The 22,943-nt window shown below is 40.7% G+C and overlaps 1 protein-coding gene across 1 annotated transcript in view; it reads right to left on the reverse strand.

The window, feature by feature from the left end:
- Positions 1–1,046: 1,046 nt before the first annotated feature.
- KCMF1 (potassium channel modulatory factor 1) overlaps positions 1,047–22,943 on the reverse strand; it is a 30,599-nt gene continuing 8,702 nt past the window's right edge. Inside the window, exons 3-6 of the mRNA XM_006099896.2 lie at positions 13,377–13,478; positions 10,344–10,518; positions 8,218–8,500; positions 1,047–3,109 (exon numbers count right to left, since the gene is read on the reverse strand). Coding sequence (XP_006099958.1) covers positions 2,848–3,109; positions 8,218–8,500; positions 10,344–10,518; positions 13,377–13,478 — 822 coding nt within the window. The 3' untranslated portion in view covers positions 1,047–2,847. The remainder of the gene's footprint in view (positions 3,110–8,217; positions 8,501–10,343; positions 10,519–13,376; positions 13,479–22,943) is intronic.

A 22,943-nucleotide genomic window follows, 5' to 3' on the forward strand; every position in this document is an offset into this window, starting at 1 on the left:
TTTTATGATTATAGCCATAAAATCATAGGAATGTCTTTTTGCTCAGAGTTAAAGTATTTTAGGAAGCTAAATGAATGACAATCTGAGAAAGTCATGAGGTAGATTCTACTATTTCAGTCAAATTTCAAATTCCATTGTTCTCTGTGATGAAATGTCCAGGAATGTGATGCCCATGGAAATCCTACATACAATTATAATTTAGCAGGAATTACTCTGGGAGTCTTAAACACACAGCATACTCTATTCCATAAATTACACATATAAAAGTACACATTCTCTGTAGCTCTTCCTCTTCACTGTAAATCTCTGAGTCATGACATTAAACTTCTTCCAGAACACTGGACAGAAAGACTTGTTACTAACAACCCGGACGTGAAGACAAGCTCCATAGAACACTGACAAATGTACACCCCATACTCTCAAAGCTAAAAAAACCTCTCAAAACTCAGCATCTGCTCCTAAGAAATGTGAGGGTGCAACCAAAACAAACAATAGTGTATTGACTTTCTCCTCTACATCAGTCTTTGCAATTATTATCCAATAATTCCAAAAGTATGTTAATTCAGAAACTAAAGAAAAAGGACACAAGAATTTGAAGGACTTAAAATATATTTTTTTATATTGATAGTCTGTGTCTTTCTACCCTAATACATCATTATTGATTACATACAGGATGAGGTGAGGTATTTGTAAAATAGCTGGTAAAAAATAATTAATATACAGTATTCTACATGAGATGGAATCTTAAGTCTTCTTAAGTGTTCAATTCATCACCTAAATTAAACTGCCCTAAACAAACTTACAGTTGTCTCCTCAAACCATGTTAAAAAAAGGAAGGATCTTACATTTCCCCAGAATTTGTGCAGAAAAGGGAAGGCATATAATTGGCAATTTCTATGCCTTACATACAAAGTAATGCATTCATACAAAATCAGGACCTCTCAGTTCAGCATAAAAAGAAAAAAAAATACTGGGTTAGAGATATAAAATCTCTGAGTAATGGTTAGTTAGGCTAGTTCACCAACAGCAAAGAAATTCAAGTGGTCAACAGTCTTGAAAATGCTTTATTGAAATGTGTGACTTATGTGCAGAAGATGGGTTTGAAAAGACCACAGCTTGAAAACTGGGTTTGAAAGTTTCAACAACTGAGAAAAAGAAAATCGCTACTGGACTGGACTTCTAGGATAACTGGAAGCCTGCGGTAAAATTCTCCTTCAAAACACTTCCGTCACAGAAACTCAAGGAAACAAAGCCGTTATATTTGGAAACGGTTGGAGTCTGAGGTGCGGAGGAGAGCGAGTTTTCTAGACAGGTGGGGTGACTTCTTTTTTGGTTACATCTGGATGAACATGGACTTCACAGTTCTCGGAAGAACACCAGAGGGTGTTCAAGTCTGTATGCTCGTCGTGTTGCAGACACAGAGAAATACACAGGAAGGAAGAGGGCTAGGGAGAGGAGACTGCGAGAAGGGTTCAGAGATGAGAACTGGAACAAGACATGATTAGGTTATAAATTTATCAGAAGCTGTGCGCACCTTTTTTTAAAAGTCCTACATTTACATTCCAAAAACTGCCCCCCAAACCCCAAACCCACTGTTCCTGCCTTGGAGCTATTGTGAAAGTCTATGCACAAAAACTGCAACAGAAAATAAAAAAATATCCCGGCCCCTCCAAACCCCAAAAAGCTGTACATTTTTTTTTTACACATAGGATCAATAATATAGGCATATAGGTGGCATGATTCAATTAAAAGGCTTTACTTTTTATGCCTGAAAAAACCCAATAAATAAAAGGTGCTGAAGTTAGCATTAAGAATTTGGTTGTAATATATTGACAAAATCTGGAAAGGCAAATCCTCCAAGCTCCCCTGATACTGATCTGTCTCAGCAACTATGAAGCACATACATAAACAACGCAGATATGATTGAGAATGTGAGATTTTCAAAAACAAAGACGACATAATTCAGGTTAATTTTGAACAGCGGACAAATGAAATTCATCTACACCTGAATAAAACATATTTAACAATTGAAAAAAACTTTAAACAACCACAAAAAGTAAAAACTTGAAACAAACATGAGCAGATTTGTTTTAGGGCACACGAACGCCCTGCAGCAGATCCCGACAGTGGCTTTACTGGTGTGTCTTCTACAGATGAGTTACAGAGACAGGCTGAGCTCCACGCGGGAAAGATAACGAACAGGCGATAGGACAGTCACACAGGGCGGAGCCGACACCCGCTACAACTCCCAGGTTCCACTGCAGAGCTGGCTTTATGCGTAGGAGGCACACAAAGAAAGGTGATTCAGGCAGACATTATTCAAAAGCTACTTCATCATGTAACTCTTTTGCCTGGTAACCACTGAATAATGTTTGGGAAAGCTTTGGGCTTTTATTTTTGTTTAAGTTTTACTCCTTGTATTTAATATTTTAAATAACAAGGGCACTAAAACTCATGCACGCTGCAAAAAACCTCATGCAGTAGTTAAGGTAAACCATCCAAGCAGTTTTTATTCATTAATATTCATAAATACACACAGCAGCTTCATTAGAGATTTCAATTTTCCTCTTCAGTTTGAATGTGGAGTATTAGGAGAGCCTTCTGCATGTCAAGGTACAGGAAGCAGAGGTCGCCCCTGCACTGCTACCTACATTTACCTGCTAGAAGTAAAAATTAGTTAAGTGGAAATGATTATCATATATATTTTCTCTCTTCCTTTTGAATGTACACAATGTAACAAGAGTGACAGACCTGAAATTACAATCACCAAACAAACCCAAGATAGTTGTTGTCCACTTTCATTGGCAAATACAGCACAGAGGACATTGTCTGCGAATTGGGATGTCATCAAAGAGGAGGTGGTGGAGGCTCATTTCCTTTATTACTCTCTTTTAAATTTAGGTTTTCTAACGCAACATCTAAAGGCATAATATCTACACAGCCCATAGCACCAAAATCTGCCATCTCCCCCCGTTCATCCTCGTCTGAGGAGGAGCTCTCCTCGCGCACTAAGGTGGACAGAAGGAGCTCTTGAACAAACAGGCTGCGGTCTGCGCGCTCACTTTCCATGGACTGGCGCTCTGCTTCAGACATTTTAGGATCGTTCAACCTGTGCAAGTCAAAAAGAAAAGATCTTATTGGACAAATATCAACGGACAAAGACATGGCCAACTTCTGCAATGTCCTACACTGCAGGCTTTCCCGGTGGCAAAACTCAGAATCTGAGACACATTGTTGGAACACCTTGCTCTAATTTATCACTGGAATTTTGCTGAAATTCCACATATTTGTAGCAATACTGTTACCTGAGGTGCAGTCTATGCTTTAATTAGATTCAGTAAAACAAATACATTTAGATTTCTCACACTTCCTTCAGAGAAAACTGCAGTGAAAATTGTTCTGAGCAAAACAAACTTTCTAACAGATCAGATGCTTGGGGACATAGTGATTTCCTTAACCAGGATTTCACCGGTGGGTAGTAAAAATGGGAAATACTGCCCTAACCGGTTTGGCTCAGTGGATAGAGCCTGCAGACTCAAGGGTCCCAGGTTCGATTCCGGTCAAGGGCATGTACCTTGGCTGCGGGCACATCCCCAATAGGGGGCATGCAAGAGGCAGCTGATCGATGTTTCTCGCTATCCTTCTCCCTTCCCCTCTGTAAAAAATCAATAAAATATATATTTTTTAAAAAATGGGAAATACTGGTATAGCAACCCTGGTCACAAAAAAACAAAAGCTCTAGTGATTAGAGTATTTGACTGAAAAATTTCCTAGAAGTTCCCTTGACTTTTCTCTGATTCCATGTAATTCTTCCTGAGATGAAGTTATATACCAGCGGTTCTCAACCTGTGGGTCGCGACCCCTTTGAGGGTCAAACGACCTTTTCACAGTGGTCGCCTAAGACCATCAGAAAACACATATATAATTACATATTGTTTTTGTGATTAATAACTATGCTTTAATTATGTTCAATTTGTAACAATGAAATTGGGGGTCACCACAACATGAGGAACTGTATTAAAGGGTTGCGGCATTAGGAAGGTTGAGAACCACTGTTATATACAGAAGCCCGAGAGGACAAGAACCACCCCCCCTCCCATTCCCCACTCTTCCTACAGAGGACCTAGGAAGGAGGGCTGACCTGAGGTTTAACGGCCCAGAATTCTTATCTGCCTAGAGACAGGACAGATGTTAAGAGTTGAATTTTTGTAACCTCTTAAATAACTTAAGCAAAATTCTGCTTAATTTCAGTACTGATTTTATTTCTCTACATTTTTAGTAGAGAAAGGAAGCAAAGAAAGAAAGTAGAGAAAGGAAAGAGGGGAGGGGAGGGGAGGGGAGGGGAGGGGAGGGGAGGGAAGGGAAGGGAAGGGAAGGGAAGGGAAGGGAAGGGAAGGGAAGGGAAGGAAAACTAGCTGGGGCACTGGAGTCAGGAAAAGTAACCATACAGGGAGAAGGCGACAGTGACAGGAGGTGCAGCAGGCATGCAGGGCAGAGCTTCTCCCTGCGAGCCGGGTGCACCTGGGGCACAGTAGAGCTACTCTGGGGTAGAGCTGCTCCCTGCGAGCCGGGTGCACCTGGGGCACACAGGGGCTACTCCAGGGCAGAGCTGCTCCCTAAGAGCCGGGTGCACCTGCAGCACACAGGGGCCTGCTCCACGCTCTGCTATAGCAGCACCTGCTTTCTGCTGTCCCACTGATGCTGAGAGGAATGGGACAGGGGCTTCCCAAAGTAACAATGAAGGATACATACTGGGCACTTCCTAGGGGTCAGGCTCTGTTTTAAGTGCTTTTCATATGGAGTATCTCTTTTAACTCCTATGAGTTAAGTCCTGTTATTATCAACATTTTAAAGGAAGAGGAAATTGAAGCAGAGGTTAAGTGATGCTCAAAATCTCATGGCTGTCAAGTTCAAAACCACTGAATGATTAGATCTATTGCACAGAAAACAAAGGAAAATATCTGAATTTCAGAACTTAAAGAAAGCAAAAGGATGTGGAAAGTAATGACATAAAAAGCCATTAAATCAACTTTGAAAGAAAATGACTGAGGACATTTATGGCAAAAAACAAATAAGACTGTCATAAGAGTCCTGGCCCATGTGGCTCAGCTGGTTGAGTGCCGTCCCATGCACCAATAAAGAGGATGCTGGTTTGCTTCCCAGTCAGGGCACATGCCAGGGTGGCGGGCTTAATCCCCCAGTGGAGGCATGCAGGAGGCAGCCGACTGATGTTTCTCTCTTCCTCCTCTCTCTAAAATCAATAAAAACTTTTTTTTTTAAAAAAAGAATATCATAAATATCAAATGGAATAGAAGACTGAGCATTAGACTAATATTCTCAATCAAAAACTATAAAAGTGTTAAGAACTGAAATACATTCCACACCCTTCGTTTTGGAAAAGGCCTCCAGAAAAAGGGGAGGGGGAGAAACCCTTAAGTCAAAGCCCCCATGGAAAAATAAAGTATGTATAGAGGAATAACTATATAGTAAGCGGAAAAACCAGAAGCATATAGGCTGAGGCTCCAATTCTTTGGAGATCATGTAATTCTAATATTACTGTTTTGATATTTTAGGAAATAACTGAAAAAAGTTTCATTCCTGAGAGGTAGCTAAAATCTGGTACTAGGGCTAGGTTTCTGATGGGCCAGACTGTATCTGGGATGGAGAAGTAGCCAAACTAGCTGGCTCCACCTCCAAGACTGAAACCTGACACAGGCACTTATCATTTCTAAAAAGTCAACCATTTTGAATCCCAAAAAACTGTGTTCTCACCATCAGTTTCAGGGCAACATGAACAGAAATTGTCTCTGGCCAAAGAGACCAAAGGTCAGGCTTGAGCCCACACATATCGCAGAACAGCTGTGTGAGCAGAGACCAGGTTTTCCCCTGGAGACACTGCAGCCACTCACTCTCCTGGCCTTGAACAACACAATGCATGTTAATATACTATTTGAAGTTCTGAGAAGTCCAACAGTAAATAAATCATTTCTGTTACTTAGTTTTGCCCAAACTTCTTCATTAGGAAAAAAATGAACGTGATTAACTACATATATTCCCTAGAATATATAAAGTTCCAGGGAATATTTTTTGGGAAATACTACCTTAGGTAAATAGTGAGTCAGGAACAAATGATACAATGAAAGATGTGGAAAATGGTCTACAAACTGCAAGGTACTGTGCAATGTACAGCATCAGATGACAGCAGGGGCCTTCAGGAACCGAAGGAAGACTCAGGCACCCACAGCATTCCCTGGGAGCTAGATGTCTAGTGTAGAAAAACTGCAGAGAAAAATCCCACATCAAGCCCACTGAGTCTGGGGCTAACAAAACAACAACGAAAAACAAATAATGGGGCCAGGTAGGAAGATGTCTTTTCTAAAGGGCACAGGCAAGACATTCATTCCATCCACAGGTCAGTGGGCTCTCAGAGGATACATGCATTGGTAGGTCTCCTTTCTGAGGTAGGAACCTAGATCTGGCAACTTACAGGGTTACTGCTGGTCATTCCCTACAGGTAAGGTTACATGGCAGTAGGCTGGAGCTATCTGTGGCTCTGTGATTTATGGTGAAGAGCATTTTCTGACAATCTAAAGGTAAATCCCCCACTTGAAACTTACTCCTTAGATCCATAACAAATGATAATAATGGGCCCCATTAATTGGGCCTTTACTCTATGCCAGATGCTGAGCCAGACCCTTACATGCCAGTATTTCAATTCATCCTGAAAACAATTCTCCCCCAAAACTCATAGAATATTGATAACTTTGAGGTTTGGAGAAGTTAGTGACTTGCCTAATGTCCAAACTAGTAAATGCCAAAACTGGGGTTCTAGTCAGGGTCCACAACACTTTCTATTCTGCATCCACAGTACATTATTTACAACTCGGTAAATGTGCCAGAGATATTTAAAAGTATGAGATAAAAAACATTTACATAGAAATATTTTCTTCTAACATCTAACTGTCACACACATTGCATTTTAGAGACAACTAGTGTATTACAGTTTTCTTTTTTAAAAAAATATTTTCATTGATTTCAGAGAGGAAGGGAAAGGGAGAGATAGAAACATCAATGATCAGAGAGAATCATTGATCAGCTGCCTCCTGCATGCCCCCTACTGGGGATCAAGCCTGCAACCTGAGCATGTGCCCTTGACAGGAGTTGAACCTGGGACCCTTCAGTCTGATGCTCTAGTCATTGAGCCAAGCTGGCTAGGGCTACAGTTTTCTTCTTCATTTTAGTTTTACTTTATTTTCCTCTTTGTTCCATGAAAAGCCCAAATTAGTCCAGATTCACTCTCTGTTGGGCCAAAGTCTACTCATCATTGCTCTTTCTAAACTCTTTTATATTCTTAAAAGTCACAGCAAATGCCTGTGAGGTTTTGGACACAGGAACATATTCAGTTGTTAATGGTAGTTTTTAGAAGCAAATACAAAATCTACTTCATCTAGTAGAGCCACTTACTGTGATACTGAATATTTTTTACACTGTGATAAACCCATTTTTAGTACTTTTGTGTGCTGACCATAAGAATTTAAATACTGCTTCTTTATAGACACAGGAGAAAACCATGTTATGAAATCCTCTCTTGTATCTTTTAATATTTCATAGCAGATTGAAAATGGTAATAAAAAGAAATTAATTATGATAACAAATATACCTAATACATCCCATATATGTAATGATATGGTGTTTAAGTTTTATGGACAACCCGGGAAAAGAAATTATTAGATAATGATATGCTGTTAGAACAGGACCACCAGCATTCCTACTTTATCTGAAATAGTAATTATTTTTCATATTCTTAGGTAAATATTAAATGTGCAGTTTTGTGTGTGTTTTTAAAAATATTTTTTTATTGATTTCAAAGAGGAAGGGAGAGAGAGAGAGAGAGAGAAAGATAGAAACATCAATGATGAGAATCATTGATCGGCTATCTCCTGCATGTCCTCTACTGGAGATAAAGCCGGCAATCTGGGCATGTGCCCGACCAGAAATAGAACTGTGACCTCCTGGTTCATAGGTCGAGGCTCAACCACTGAGCAACACTGGCTAGACTGAATGTGCAATTTTGATCACAAACCCATGGGCTTCAATGGTTTGATTAAAGGCAGAGTGTTTAAGAACATACATAAGCACAAAAGAGAAAAGATCATTTCAAACTGAGTAGAGCTAATGAAACACTGCTTCTGAAAGAAATGTTAATAAATGAGCTACCTTGTTAAAAGAAATTGGGAATTCTGGAGAGTCTGCTGACTGCTTTCCGTGTTAGCTGGGTTGGGTGTTGCTGTGGATTGTGTGATTGTAGTGGTGACACTGCTTGTGTTAGTGCGCCGGCTTGCATTGCGTGCGGTCTCCAGTTGCTGCCGCGCCGCCTGGGCGTGCTGCCGTTCTAGCTGCAGCTGCATCTGCAGTTGTTGTAACTGAGAAGCGGAAGGGCCAGAAGAATTAAGCTGTCCTCCTGCCGAACGTCTCACTCCTGACAACTGAGATAAAAGCTCTGCCAACGGAAATGAAGATGGTTAATGTCTACTTAAATATTGCAGAAAACAGAATGGTGCACTCTTCTACCCAAGGAACATTAAAATGAAGGGCCCACAGGCAGGTACCCATGGCAACATTTAGTTTCAGTTTGGAAATCAACACTTTTTAGAATACCGCTTGGAGGCTGGAGGTGTTAGGTGTGGGGAATGCACATATGAGTATTAACCCACATGCAATTATTTTTGTTTTAGGCAAAACATAACAGATTGTTGAAGTTATTTGCTTAATGAGCTAATTTAGTTATACTTTCTCTACTTTTTAGTAGATTAAAGTGGTTCATCCTCTAATCCAATCAGAATATAAACCCTCTCAGCATGAGTTCCACCAAAGCAAGGCACTTCCCAGTTCTTAGAATAGTGCCGGATACATAGTAGGCACTCAAGCATGTACTCAGTGATTGAATGAATGAATGATCAGAATGAAATCCAAGAGACCTGAACCATTGCTAACTCTGACCTTGCCCACTTGCCTCGCCTTCTCTCTGGCACTGTCACATGAGAAGGCAGAGCACCACTGGAGATGCACAGTAAGGTGACGGGCCCCTGACTGTGCAGCCTTCTTGGTCTATTCTGATCTGCCCTCATTAAGAGTGAGGTGACCTCTGTCCCTGCATCTTCATCAAAGAAGGTGCAGTCATGCCTTCTCCACCCGGAGGGTCACCTGGAGTTGACAATTGCCTTGTAGACATTCTCAGGCTAGCAAATGCTCTTCATCATTAAAACTCAGCTGAGAAACTACTTTAAGTTTTAATTTTAGAACCTCGCTACCAAAGATAGCAAGTAAATACTGGATTCCCTTTGGATATTTTTAAAAATCCAAAACTCAGTTTATTGAGTGTATTGCACATCCAATGCCTAAAGCACATCTGGAATGAAGATTTTACATGCATATCTCACATTTTAAAGAACAGTTATGAGTAAAAGGGGTCCTAGTTTCCGTCACAGATTTACGCCTGTCAGTGTGTGAGCACGCTCTGCAAGCCACACCATGGCTCCCAGCACTGTGTGCACTCTTCGACCTGCCCCAGGCCTCCCAGGCTCACTGCCTGTCTGTGCCTGTCAATTTTAGGGTACACTCATTAAAAAAACTAAATTTATTGAGGTAACATTGGTTAGTAACACGATATAAATTCCAGGTGTACAACATAATTCGGTATCTGTATACTCTATTGTGTGCACATCCACCCAAAGTCTAATTTCCTCCCATTACCTACAGTGATTTCTGACATTTTATTTTGACGCTCAACTCCTGTGTTGTGTGGCTGGCTTCTAGGTTGGCCATGCACTAAACCCTGCAACTTGCTATAAACTCCATGTTCAAATGTTTTTTAGTAAGACTTTCCCAAGCTATTAAAACATGTTCTTTTCGGTATGTATGATACCAACATAACTCCCAAATCAAAGCAAGAACAGAGAAATTCTTACTTTACTTTCGTGTATGAGAAGACCTGAATTCTTTAGTCTTGTCAATTAGTTTTCTAATCTGTGTATTTGTGGAGGTTGAACCATGATTCTGATGGTCCTTTAACTGAACCTCTTATGATTTTCTTGGGTTTCAATGCAGGCCATAAACAAAACAGAGAGCCACGTCTTACTATCTAATGCCTCTAACTACTTAAATAATGCCAGAATAATATGAACATTATGTTGTCTATTTAAAAAATACTTTATACTATAAAAATTTGGGGAATTTTGTGAAGGAATGAGTGTGTTAAGAGATTAGGACCACAAATCCCACCAAAAAACTTTATGGGAGCCTCCTTCCCGGCCATCCCATTTATTAATGTGGAACTAACTTACCAGCTATAGGATCCATGGCTTCCCTATTGCTTGGAGAATATGAACTCTGAGAAGAAGAAAGTCCACCAGTAGAACTGCTAGTAAAGTGCATGTTTGATCTACGAGCACGAGGACCTCCTAGTCCCCGGCCAGGGTGAAACATTCTACGTACGTGTCGAACACCACTCGATTCATCATAACTCCAAAGTTAAGGGGAAAAACCAAGTGTTTTACAGACAGAAAAGAAAAAAATCACTTGAGCCCTTGCTAGGTAAATAGAGATTTCCTAAATTGTAAGCATTTCAAAATAGCACATTTAATTTAGAGTACAAAATATCACAACTATATCTATAACTATATAAGAGCTATTAACTCTAAAAAAAAAACCCCCAAAACTCAAATACAATGCAATGTGAGAGTGTGTGTATATTGTGTGCGTGTGTTCAAAGGGAAAAGCTTCTCCAGGAAGAAGAAATTTCTTCCTGGTTCCAGCTACAATAACCAGAGTAACACCGCCGGACAAAGTGAAAGGCACTGCCCGGTCAGATACCCAAGATGAGACATTCCCTAACCATGCTCTCAGTACTGAACTTCTTACATTTTCTTTTTTTTTTTTAAGTGGATCCCTTTCCTTTATTTATTTTTATATATTTTATTGATTTTTTACAGAGAGGAAGGGAGAGGGATAGAGAGTTAGAAACATCGATGAGAGAGAAACATCGATCAGCTGCCTCCTGCATACCCCCTACCGGGGATGTGCCCGCAACCAAGGTACATGCCCTTGACCGGAATCGAACCTGGGACCCTTCAGTCCGCAGGCCGACGCTCTATCCACTGAGCTAAACCAGTTCAGGCACTTCTTACATTTTTACAATGAAGTGACCACAACTAATAAGCATCAGTTTTTAGATCCGTGCTAATATATAAGCGAACCAAATCTCACTGTCTGTAATGAGAAAGGAATAGCATGAATAATTTACATTGAGGAGTGAGAGTCCTCTGGGTGACTAGTTTTAAAGCGTTGTCTTTAAGTTCTTCAATGCTGCTGCTAAAAAAAAAAAAAAAAAAAAAAAAAAAAAAAAAAAAAAAGGTTCTGGAGCTTAGAAGGCTTAGTGAGAAGCCACTCCCTCATGTCAAAGTTACCAGGTAGCACCTGAAGTCCCTGAAAAATTAGAATGCTTCCAGGATCCCTGCTATGCCAACATTTTGTTTCTAGAACTTCCTGGTAATGCTCATTTGGAATCTAAAAAGTAACAAATGCCTTCTGCTACTCTTCCATTTTACATAGTTTAATCTTTTCTTGGTAACCAGAGACTCTTATAAAACTCTCACAGAAATGGATGCAAATGATGTGGGACATTCTAGTGAATGGACACCAACTTCACTAGACCCGCTTGAACTTGCGGGAAAGTTCAGGATAATAGCTTGGTTTTAAATTCCTTGCCTAGCTTCTTCATGGAGATGGAGTGAGCATGGACCAAGCACAGTCATTCTGGGTACTATTATAGGATTCTTCTACATAAAATGCAAGTTACTCAAAGGCTTAAGTATTTTTGGCTCATTTGGGTTTTCTTATGCTCTTAAAAAAAAAAGGAAATCACTGCTCTTTTCATGTTGCCTTCAGGGTCCCTGCTCTTAGGAGAAAAAGGGTTTCCTCTGTTCACTGAGTATTGGCTCAGCTCAGGTTGACATGCTAATATCTCAGGCTGGGTCCATATCTTTACTTTCCATTGGCTTCCACGTATCTCCCATAACTCTAAAGGGCCATATTTTCCAGTTAGAAAGTTAGGAACAGTGAGCAAAGGATGGGAGAAAGGAAACCAGGAAACCTGCTTCTTTCTCAATAGATCTAAGGTTAAATTATGATTGCCAAGAGGCATTCAAAATAATAAGAATAAAGACTTTAGCCCTAGCTGGTATGGCTCAGTGGCTAGAGTGTTGGCCTGCAGACTGAAGGGTCCCAGGCTCGATTCCGGTCAAGGGCACATATTCAGGTTGGGGGCTCGATCACCAGTAGGGGGCATGAAGAAGGCAGTCCATCAAAGATTCCCTCTCATCATTGATGTTTCTATCTCCCTCTCCCTTCCTCTCTGAAATTAATAAATGTATTTTTTTTAAAAAAAATAAAGACTTTATAAGCATAAAGTCTTGTGATTAGTGCTTGAATCACTTCAAAATGGAATGAACACTGACACCTTTACATACAAACTGAACTCTAAATTAATCGGTGACAGTTTTAGAAAAACAATTCATAACATGAAACCCGAGCACAGAGACTACAAAGTTAATCACTGGTGGGCTGGTAAACTTCAGGGAGGTCACAGGGAACTACTAGAAACTGCCATGGGCTGGGCTTGGGAGGGGAAGCAGAAATGAGAGTGGGAAGGGAGCTCAGAGCTGGACTGTGTGCTCTCCTACAGAGTCTGCACAGGAAACGGCTTTCCCTGGAGAAAGGGACTCCAAAGGGCATGTCTGCCCACCACCCCACCTACCGTAGGAGAAGGCAACAGCACATAGATTTCAATTTGGATTAGCATTTTCCTTTTTTGTATGAAAATACTGTCTTAAATATTGTTTGTAATAAACTAACAATGATGAGCAAGTCAACTTTCAATTAATGAGCATGGTTCATATAAAAGTCAGCAAATAAAAAGAGAAATAAGAAACTGCATCTCAACACTGAATCACTTTTAGGAAAACACCTAATAAACTAAATAAAATGAATTGAAGGTTAGTTTTTCTCTTTGAGAATACTGTCCTTTAAAAACAATCAAAATGAGCCCTGGCCAGTGTTGCTCAGTGGATAGAGTGTTGGCCTGTGCACCGAAGGGTGGCACGTTTGATTCCTGGTCAAGGGCACACACCTGGGTTGCAGGTTCACTCCTGGTCAGAGTGGGTGCAGGAGGCAGCCAGTAGATGTGTCTCTCTCACATGGATGGTTCGTTCTTTCTCCCCCGCCCCCCTTCCCTTCCACTCTCTGAAAAGCAATGGAAAAAATATCCTCTGGTGAAGATTAACAACAACAAAAAAACCCCCAAACAAAACAAAGGATATTAAATCTCTAGGGGCTCTGTGTTCAAGTGTCAGATGAGCTGCAAAGTCGTCCGTGACATGATTAGGATCGCCTCCAGGTAATGCTGCACATATAGGACAAATCTGAAATGAAAAGAAAGCAGATGTAATTAATGAACACTGATCAGACATCTTTCTAGATGACTATCCTATCCTATATAATAAAAGGCTAATACGCAAATTGACCAAACAGCAGAATGACCAGTCGCTATGACACATACTGACCACCAGGGGGTAGACGCTCAGCCAGAAGCCGGGCTCACAGCTGGCAAGTGCAGCGGCGGTGGTGGGAGCCTCTCCTGCCTCTGCGGCAGCATTAAGGACCCCTCAGGGGATGTCCAATTGCCAGCTTAGGCCAGTTGGACATCGCCTGAGGGGTCCCGGACTGCGAGAGGGCGCAGGCCGGGCTGAGGGACTCCCCCCCCCCCCCCCGGGACTCCCCCCCCCCCTCCCGTGCATGAATGTTGTGCACCAAGCCTCTAGTTTTACTATAAAGTCTATTGTTACCAAGTTTTAACCAGGCAAAACACAGACGATCCTGAACAGGTGAACACATGGAGGCCTGAACAAAAACTGCAGCATATCATGCTGTCACTCAGAGCGAAAACAGACAGTCTCTCAGGTCAGACACAACAGTTCCAGACAGTTCACATTTGAGCTTTGGTGAGCCTCCCAACAGCTTGGCTGATTCATTTACATGGTCTAGCAAAATGGTTCCATAAAAAATATTTAAAATGTGCTATTTAGTGTACATCATGCCTAAGTCCAGTCTTGAATGGTCAAAACTGGAACGTAAGCTTCCCCGTAAGCTAGACTTGAGGGTCAATCTCCAAATAAGACAGCAAAACTCTTATTACGGAGCAACTGTACAACTTTATATACTTTCAATGTGATATAAGACAGACAATGATTACTGATCATACGCAAATGTGCTCTATAACTCCATGAATGGGACTTCCAGGGGGGAAATGGGTGGGTGGGGTGGAAGCCCATTTTTAGATCCTTGTTTTCCAGAGGGATGGGAGGTGGGACAAAAGCTTGGGATCAGGGCAAGTTCAAGGATTAGAAGACCAACTTCCTTTGGGCCATAGGGCAAGGGATAGAAGGAGGAAGTAGGAGTAAAATGGTATATAGGGAGGAAGAGAAGGCTGGATAGGTTAGAAATGTGGCTTCTGAAACAGCGGTTTCAACAGAAGTGGTGAAAGGAGGCAGGAGAGGGGAAGGCTAGAAAGAACTCGGACCTTTCAGAGGAGAGGCTTACTCTTCCAGAAGCCCAAAGGGCAGATGATGATCTAAGAGTGGTAGCTAAGCCATGAAGTAGGAAGAATTTCAATCTTAAAGAACACAGCCATGCATACAGGCCTGCTGCAAAGGAAGCCCTGGGGAACTGTTAACAGTCCAAGTTTTAGGCTTGTGCCTCTCTAGGACTAAGAGAGTTAAGGAGGTATGTGATTCATCTTGCCAATACATGTGTCATGTGCTTAAATTCTTTCACCAGGAGAAAATTTGGGCAATTGATGACCTCACTGCCTCTCCCAGCAGTGTGTGAGCAGAGTGGCACTGGAGATGAGGCGGCAGGGAAAGGTGAGACTTGGGAGGACACACTGGACACAGGGAAAAACAAACTACTCTGACTTCTAGAGCCTAAGTCAACACAGCCGTCTTCAAGAGACTAGAAAGCAGAAGTCCCCTGAGAATATGACTCTGCTGTGATCCCAGTTCTCCTTGTGCCCTAGCAGCCAGCTGTCCTGATTGTCTGCCAGAAGACTGAGAAATACCCTCAAGAACACCTTAAGCCCTAGCCGGTTTGGCTCAGTGGATAGAGCATTGGCCTGGGGACTGAAGGATCCCGGGTTCAATTCTGGCCAAGGGCACATGCCCGGGTTGTGGGCATACAGGAGGCAGCCAATCAATGATTCTCTCTCATCACTGATGTTTCTATCTCTCTCCTTCTCCCTTCCTCTCTGAAATCAATAAAAATATATATAGTTTTAAAAAGAGCACTTTAAGAAAGGTGGTCAGACATTTTTTTTCTGTCACAGAGAAAAGCAATTGTATCTGCTCACAAGTTTACACAGTATCAACTCTTTTACTAGGAATTTAGGTTTTACTGTCTGTACTATTCCTGCCTGTGACATCAGGTGATAGTGTTTGATACACTTATTTTCCTTTTCACCTATTTCTACCTTGCTTAGATAGATTGTAACCCCTTTGAGGAATGCAGGACAGTAAAAGACCAATAAGGTTTGGAGGAAAAAATCCTCTAGTTTTTTAAAAACAACAAGCCAGCTTAAATATTTTTGAGACTCTGCATATTGCAACAATTGCATGGTGCTGAACTATGTGGAATATTATTTCTATCTATAATAATAAAAGGGTAATATGCTAATTAGACCAGACGTCATTCCAGTCATCCTTCCTGACGAAGCCAGGAAGCCAACTGGGGTCCCGGGTGCCTGCCGGCGCCGGAGGAAAGCCGATGCTGGCAGCCTGGGGAAAGAAGGCCTACTCTTGCACGAATTTTCGTGCATCGGGCCTCTAGTAGTATCATAAGACTACACAGTTTAAGACTTTTATCTAAAGAGAAAATAACCACCAAAGGAAAAGGCATCTCTTTAGATTGGCCTTTGGATAAAATCTATGTGCATCCTGACTTGCACAGAGACAGCTGCAAAGGTTCAGTGCTGAGGACGCATTAATGCTCCTGGATGAGAAGTCTCCTCAGGAATACACGTTCCTGGAAGGAAGGCAGAGTGGGAAAGGACAGACGCACTAAGGACATTCTAATAAGACTGATAATCTCCTACAAACTAGAAAAGCACTCTGAGGTGAGGATGTAAAACAGAAAGACAATCAAGATCTTTAACAAAGTATATTAGTTTCAGTTCTATAACTCAAAGTCTTTTAGATTTTGTTGTAGTAAGTGTGCTAAGATGGCAAGATGAAGGTATTCAGAACTGCTTTGTTCAGAGAGAGATAAAACTTATATAGTAACTAGCAATAAAGAATGAACTACCAACATAAGCAATTACTGGGGCAGGAGGATCACCTGGCTTAGCAGCTGGTATAGAAAAATTAAGAGACTAGATTAGAACCAAGTGGAAGATGTTGTCACACTCGGGCCAGATGAAGGTAACTCAGATGAGGATTTGGAACTGCTGATGGGACCAGATGCCTGGTCACCTTTTATGTTTTATATCCTTAGCAAGCTAATTCATGTTCTAGGATAAAAATTTGGGTAATTTAAGTACTTTCTTTTTCTTACTTTTTAAAAATTCTCACCCGAGGATACTTTTTCCATTGACTTTTATAGAGAAAGTGGAGGGAGTGAGAGGAGGAGAGAGAAAAACATTGATATGAGAGAGAGAGAGAGAGAGAGAGAGAGAGAGAGAGAGAGAGAACATCGACTGATTGTCTCCCGCACACACCCCACACCCTGACTGGAGCCTGAGATGGAGCCTACAACCAAGGCACATTGCTGTTGACCAGGAATCGAACCCAAGACCCGATGGTCCTCGGGTTGACACTCTAACCCAGGGGTGGGCAAACTTTTTGACTCGAGGGCCACAATGGGTTCTTAAACTGGACCGGAGGGCCGGAACAAAAGCATGGATGGAGTGTTTGTGTGAGCTAATATAAATTCAAAGTAAACATCATTACATAAAAGGGTACGGTCTTTTTTTTTTTTTTAGTTTTATTCATTTCAAACGGGCCGGATCCGGCCCGCGGGCCGTAGTTTGCCCACGGCTGCTCTAACCACTGAGCGAAACCGGCCAGGGCAGGTTGTACTCTCTGAGAAGTAATGGAGGGAACAAGAAGAAAAACAAGAACAAAACAGGGCAGGAGAAACAGGGAAGAGGTGGGGGAGAGAGGGGCAGTCCAAACACCACCCTTGACATTCAGGATCACAAATACTGCTTAGTCTTGAGTGTGTCTTACGTTCACATGATGGTACCTAATCCTTATACAGGACAGCAAAATTCCACACAAAGGATAAGCTACTGACTCTAAAATTATGAGTTTGTCAACATTAATATTTATTATACTTCTGTCATATGATATAGTAATGCCTATTTCTCGAACAAGAAAATTTTATATAACAAATTAACTTAAAATTATAACAACTTGTCAACATTAAGGCTTACTGAATTGGCTTAAGTCAGTGTTTCCTAAATTTGACTGCAGATTTTTAAAAATATAGTTTCCCAGGCTCCTTCCTGGAAACTGAGTCTAGGAGTTTCAAGATTCTGTATTTTTGACAAGGTCCCAGTTATCTTATAACTGAATAAATCAGGCAACTACAGCTTAAATATACAATGGACCTGAAAACTAAATACTTACCCTGTGTATGAAACACCAGATGTTACCGTTATTACCCCATCCTCACACACTGTCTTTGCCTATTGCTTGTCTTCCCCTTCGCTCCACCTTGCCACCGAAGGGCAGCATCAGTCCTGCTTTTTATCTGCAACCCATTTGGAAGCCTTTACCAATGTACTGAGATCCCATGCTTAGAACATACTGGAGTTTCCACTTTCCCATGTGGTCCCAGTTTATGATTCACAGCCAGCAACCAGTCAGTGCAGATTCTTCATACAGGTGGTTACCAATGTCTAGAACAAACCTCTTAAAGTCCACATATAAATGCTAAGTCTCTACTTAACTTGCAAAACTTTTCCTTTGAGACAGGCCATGTCCACACAAACACAAAAATAATCTAAAGTCAGCATGCATGGCTTTTGTTTTTAAGCATCATTTCATTAACCAGTCTAAAGCCAGGTGGGATTTCCTCCAGCCTTTCTTGAACTCACAGTCCCCACCAGACAGCATCCTTGCTCTAGGTACTGTTTAGAGCTTTAAAAACAACAGAGGAAGAGTTAAGTTCCATGTGATGAGTTCTTTTCTCTTTCCTTTTCTTTTTGGATAGGCTTCATAACACGTTTCTTGCCCTCCACTGCTAAAAAAAAAATACATTTTTTAAAACTGCCTATCAGGCCTATCACGCCTGTCCCTATTGCCTGGCTTGAATGGAAGCTAGCCTGCAGCATTATGCAGAGACTGTCCTTTCACCAAAAGCATGCCAATTCATTTTGATGCATCGTCCTCTCAGACCATATGAACTGCCCTTCAACTCTGGGACGTCATGCTGTGTTAACAACAAACACCTTAAGTGAAATACCTGTCTTGGCAATTGGCAGTTCTTGACTCAGTTTTGGGAGCACAAACTTGATAAACTCCTTTCTTTTAAGCGACTAGTTTTAGGTTTATGAGAAACATTTTCCTTTAGAGAATATCTGTTCAAAAGTTGTGATTTCAAACTTAGATACTTATATGTATAGCCGTGGACACAGACAACAGGGTGGTGAGGGCCTAGGGGTGATAGGGTCTGGGTGGAGGAGGGTTAAGAGGGAAAAATGAGGGACAATATATATAAAAAAAGAAAAACAAATTTGTAGCTCGGTGTGGTGTTAGATGTTAACTAGACTTATGGTGGTGATCATTTTGCAATGTACAGAAATAACTGAATCATGTTGTACATCTGAAACAAATATAATGTTATATGTCAATTATATCACAATAAAAATGTTTTTTTAAAAAGTTGTGATTTCAGCCCTAGCTGGTTTGGACCAGTGGATGGAGTGTCCGGCCTGCAGACTGAGGGGGTCTCGGGTTCAATTCTGGTCAAGGCCACATGCCAGGTGTTGCAACCAATCAATGGTTCTCTCTCATCATTGATGTTTCTATCTCTCTCTCTCTCTTCCTCTCCCTTCCTCTCTGAAATCAATAAAAATATATTTAAAAAGATAACTAGAAACTGGAATTAAAAACAACAGCACACAAAAGTTGTGATTTCACTACATCACCTCATATTGTTACTTTCTGGAAACACCAAATGTTTGATGTATCATTTTTCTGGCAACCATGATCTTATAACAGGCAGCACAGCTTCTTTGCAGTTTCTATTCTTTTTTGATCCATGTTCTTTCACATAATCATTATGTTAGGTTCATCCTGTTTCAAAAGGACCGCAGAATCCCTGGAACCCTACCATGCGTCCCTTCCCAATGACAGCCTAGGTGGCATGATGGTGAAGAAAGTCATGCCATTCCTCTGTATAGGTGTCAAATGTCTCTTTATTGTTCACCAAACCAAGTGGAAAAATATTCTGGTTTTAAACGTTCTCTATTATCTGGTCTCACTTGGCAGACTCAATTTATTTCCCATAACAACCATCTCTCCATCTACTGCCACTGTAACCATCCATTTTGCCAAAACAGATACAGGTCCTTACAAGATTTGAGTAAGTACACTGTTCAACTCGATAGTATTCTAATTTTCTGTTGTTGCAGTGGAACACTGAAATTTACTTATGATTAAATATGAATTAATTCATATAAAGTTTTGTTTTTTTCCTCAGTTCCATTTTCCCCATATAATGCTGAAGGTGCATCTGTCACCTGCTTTTAGAGAGTTAGCATTTAGAAATTCAGTGGTCTTTGTTATATACAAAAGTTTTTAATTTTCCTTACATGTTATGCTTGATTTAAAAGTCCTAAGTAATTAAGATTTTCTTTTAAACATGTTTTGTGGACAGAAACGTAAATTATATGTGTATGTTGATGTTCTGGGATTCACAAACCTTAAAGTAACATATTTAGCCACAATAAAAAATAACTCTAGCCCACCCACATGGCTTAGTGGTTGAGTGTTGACCTGTGAACCAGGTAGCTATAGTTCAATGATTCTCGGTCAGGGCACATGCCTGGTTGTGGGCTTGATCCCTAGTATGGGGCATGCAGGAGACAGTCAATCTATGATTCTCTCTCATCACTGATGTTTCTCTCTCTCTCTCTCTCTCTCTCCCCCCCTTTATCTCTAAAATCAATTAAAAATATTTTTAAAAATAAATAAGTAACTCCAAAAGAGCCGGAGCTTGACTTCCCACAATTCTCTAGTTGTGAGCACCGTGCTCTCCTAGAAGAAAACCCAATGTAAGGCTTTCCTCTTCTGTCTTCCCTGGGGTAAGCTGGGTATTCTATCTGTGGACTTAAGAAAGGGAAATGGGAACCGCTTATTGCTTAATGGTGTCAATTAGAACAGCATGTGGCAGGGGAACAGGAATGGAGGCAGTGCCCAAGGGCCAGCAACAATTTTAGTGAAGAACCAGAGATGAGCTCCCCCTAAGCTGGTGGCGCTATGCTGTTTACACGGTCGTTACAAATCAGAGCCTGGTGAGGACAGAGGGTGCATGCTCCTCTCCTCCAGGGAGCTTGTTCAGTGAGGTGGCGTGCAGTAGGGTTTCTTAGAAAGAATGACTTCACTTTGAATACAAGATTGGCATCTGAAAATAATTTTCCTAACCAGTTTATTTTATTTTTAAATGCGAGGGGCACAGTGGGGAAAGGGGTGGTAGGAGGAGGGAAGGCTCGAAAGTACATAAAGAACTCTGCGCTACCTTATAATTTGCCAACAATTGCCAGAGAGCTTCCTTCTTTACTTTATCCTACCCTCCCGACAAATCTTCCTGCAGGCCCTGCAAAACATTCTATGCACCAAGTTGAAATTAACTATCTGGACATGGAACTATACAAACCAGTATTTCATAGGAGAAAGAAGAAACCAGGCCAGTGGCCAAAGAAAAAGGAATTCAAAATGAATGTCTCTACCACCTACTGCTCTCTCCATAGCACTTCCTTTCACTTCACGTGCTCTTCCCATTCTGAAAACTGCCTGTTCTCCTTCCCCTGCAGGATTTCAATTCAACACGAGGAAAGTAGGAGTAATGAAAACCCTACCCAGAGATAACAACATACTTTCAATAGTAGGCACAGACACCTTTCTGAAAGAGCTACTATTACCTCATTTTCATGATAATCTCAGTGATTCCCCTTTTGATTTTCATAGCATCTTAAGAAACTGATTTCTTATAGAAGCATCTCTACAAGTATCACGACACATATACATAGGATTATCCCAGAGCAAATCTGAACTATCCAAAGCGCCTCTTATCATTTCCTTCTCTGCTATCAACTAAGTAATCTGCTGGTATACTAATGTCTATCACCCTTAAAATCCAAAGTACAACTATCTGATTTTAAATAAGTAAATGGGCTCAAAATAACTACTATTAAAAAACTATGCAAAGATGTGACCTCTGAACCAGGAGGTCCAGCTCAATCACCAGTTGGGGGTGGTGCAGGAGGCAGCCGATCAATGATTCTCTCTCATCATCGATGTTTCTTTCTTTCTTTTTTTTTTTACAGAGAGGAAGGGAGAGGGATAGAGTTAGAAACATCAATGAGAGAGAAACATGGATCAGCTGCCTCCTGCACACCCCCTACTGGGGATGTGCCCGCAACCAAGGTACATGCCCTTGACTGGAATCGAACCTGGGACCTTTGAGTCCGCAGGCCGATGCTCTATCCACTGAGCCAAACCGGTCAGGGCCATCGATGTTTCTTTCTCTCCCTCTTCCTTCCTCTCTGAAATCAGTAATAATATATTTTTTAAAAAAGTAATGAAAAGCACAAATAGTAAAGGCAACACATCCTGATGATCTATAATTTTTCTAGCTGAATACGTACAGTTGAGTAATGGCAATATGATTGCCTGTCGCAACTGTATTTTTCAAATCCTGTTTCTCCATATTATTAAATAAAGTATCTTTGTTCACAGAAGAGCAGACAGCATCCAACTGCATTCTTTGATTTAAAAAAAAATACAAGCAATAACAATCAAAGCCTATTTTTTTTTCTTTTAATGTGTCTTTGGTTTTAAATGTTACCTTTCCTGATAACCTGATTATATGGGTAAATAGGTAATTATAATATTTAGAAAAATTGTGGTTCACTCCACTATTATTGCACCTAATAAGGAAACATATGTGTTGAGAAAATAGATCAAATGCATCTAATTGTTTATAAACAAAATGTCATAACGATGATGATAATTTCTATTCTGTCCCTATGGCTCCTTTTACTTGACACTCAAACAACCGTTTAAATATTAAACACATGTGCCCTGGCCGGGTCAATACGCCAAGGTTGTGGGTTCGATCACCAGCCAAGGCACATATAAGAACTAACCAGTTAATGCATAAATAAGTAGAACAAATCAATGTTTCTCTCTATCAAATCAGTAAAAAAATTAAACACATTATCTGCTAAAACTGATTATTATAAATCATTAAAAAAAATTTGTATGTCCTTTTATGCCAATGTTTTTCTCCATAAAATTTATCATTCAAAATAAAATTGTCTCAATTCAGATTGTGGAAAATTTCAAAATAATTGTTCTCCTTGATTTTTATTTCTTATCAAATTACTATAATTGGAACAAAAGACTACCATGCTATTTAAAAATTAAACTCAATTTGTTAAAAACACATCTTGGTCTTCATTAAAAAGGGGGGAATGTCTCATTAACATATATGAAGCACCTATAAAAGTAGGAGCCACCCCTCCTCTCACCCTTTTCTGGAGAGTAATGAAAACAAAGAGCAAATAAATTAAATAAAAAATAGAAAGCAAGAGTTCCCAGTAGTGAACT

Source organism: Myotis lucifugus, unplaced genomic scaffold, assembly GCF_000147115.1.
Source record: "Myotis lucifugus unplaced genomic scaffold, Myoluc2.0 scaffold_290, whole genome shotgun sequence".
Taxonomy (NCBI): Eukaryota; Metazoa; Chordata; class Mammalia; order Chiroptera; family Vespertilionidae; genus Myotis; species Myotis lucifugus.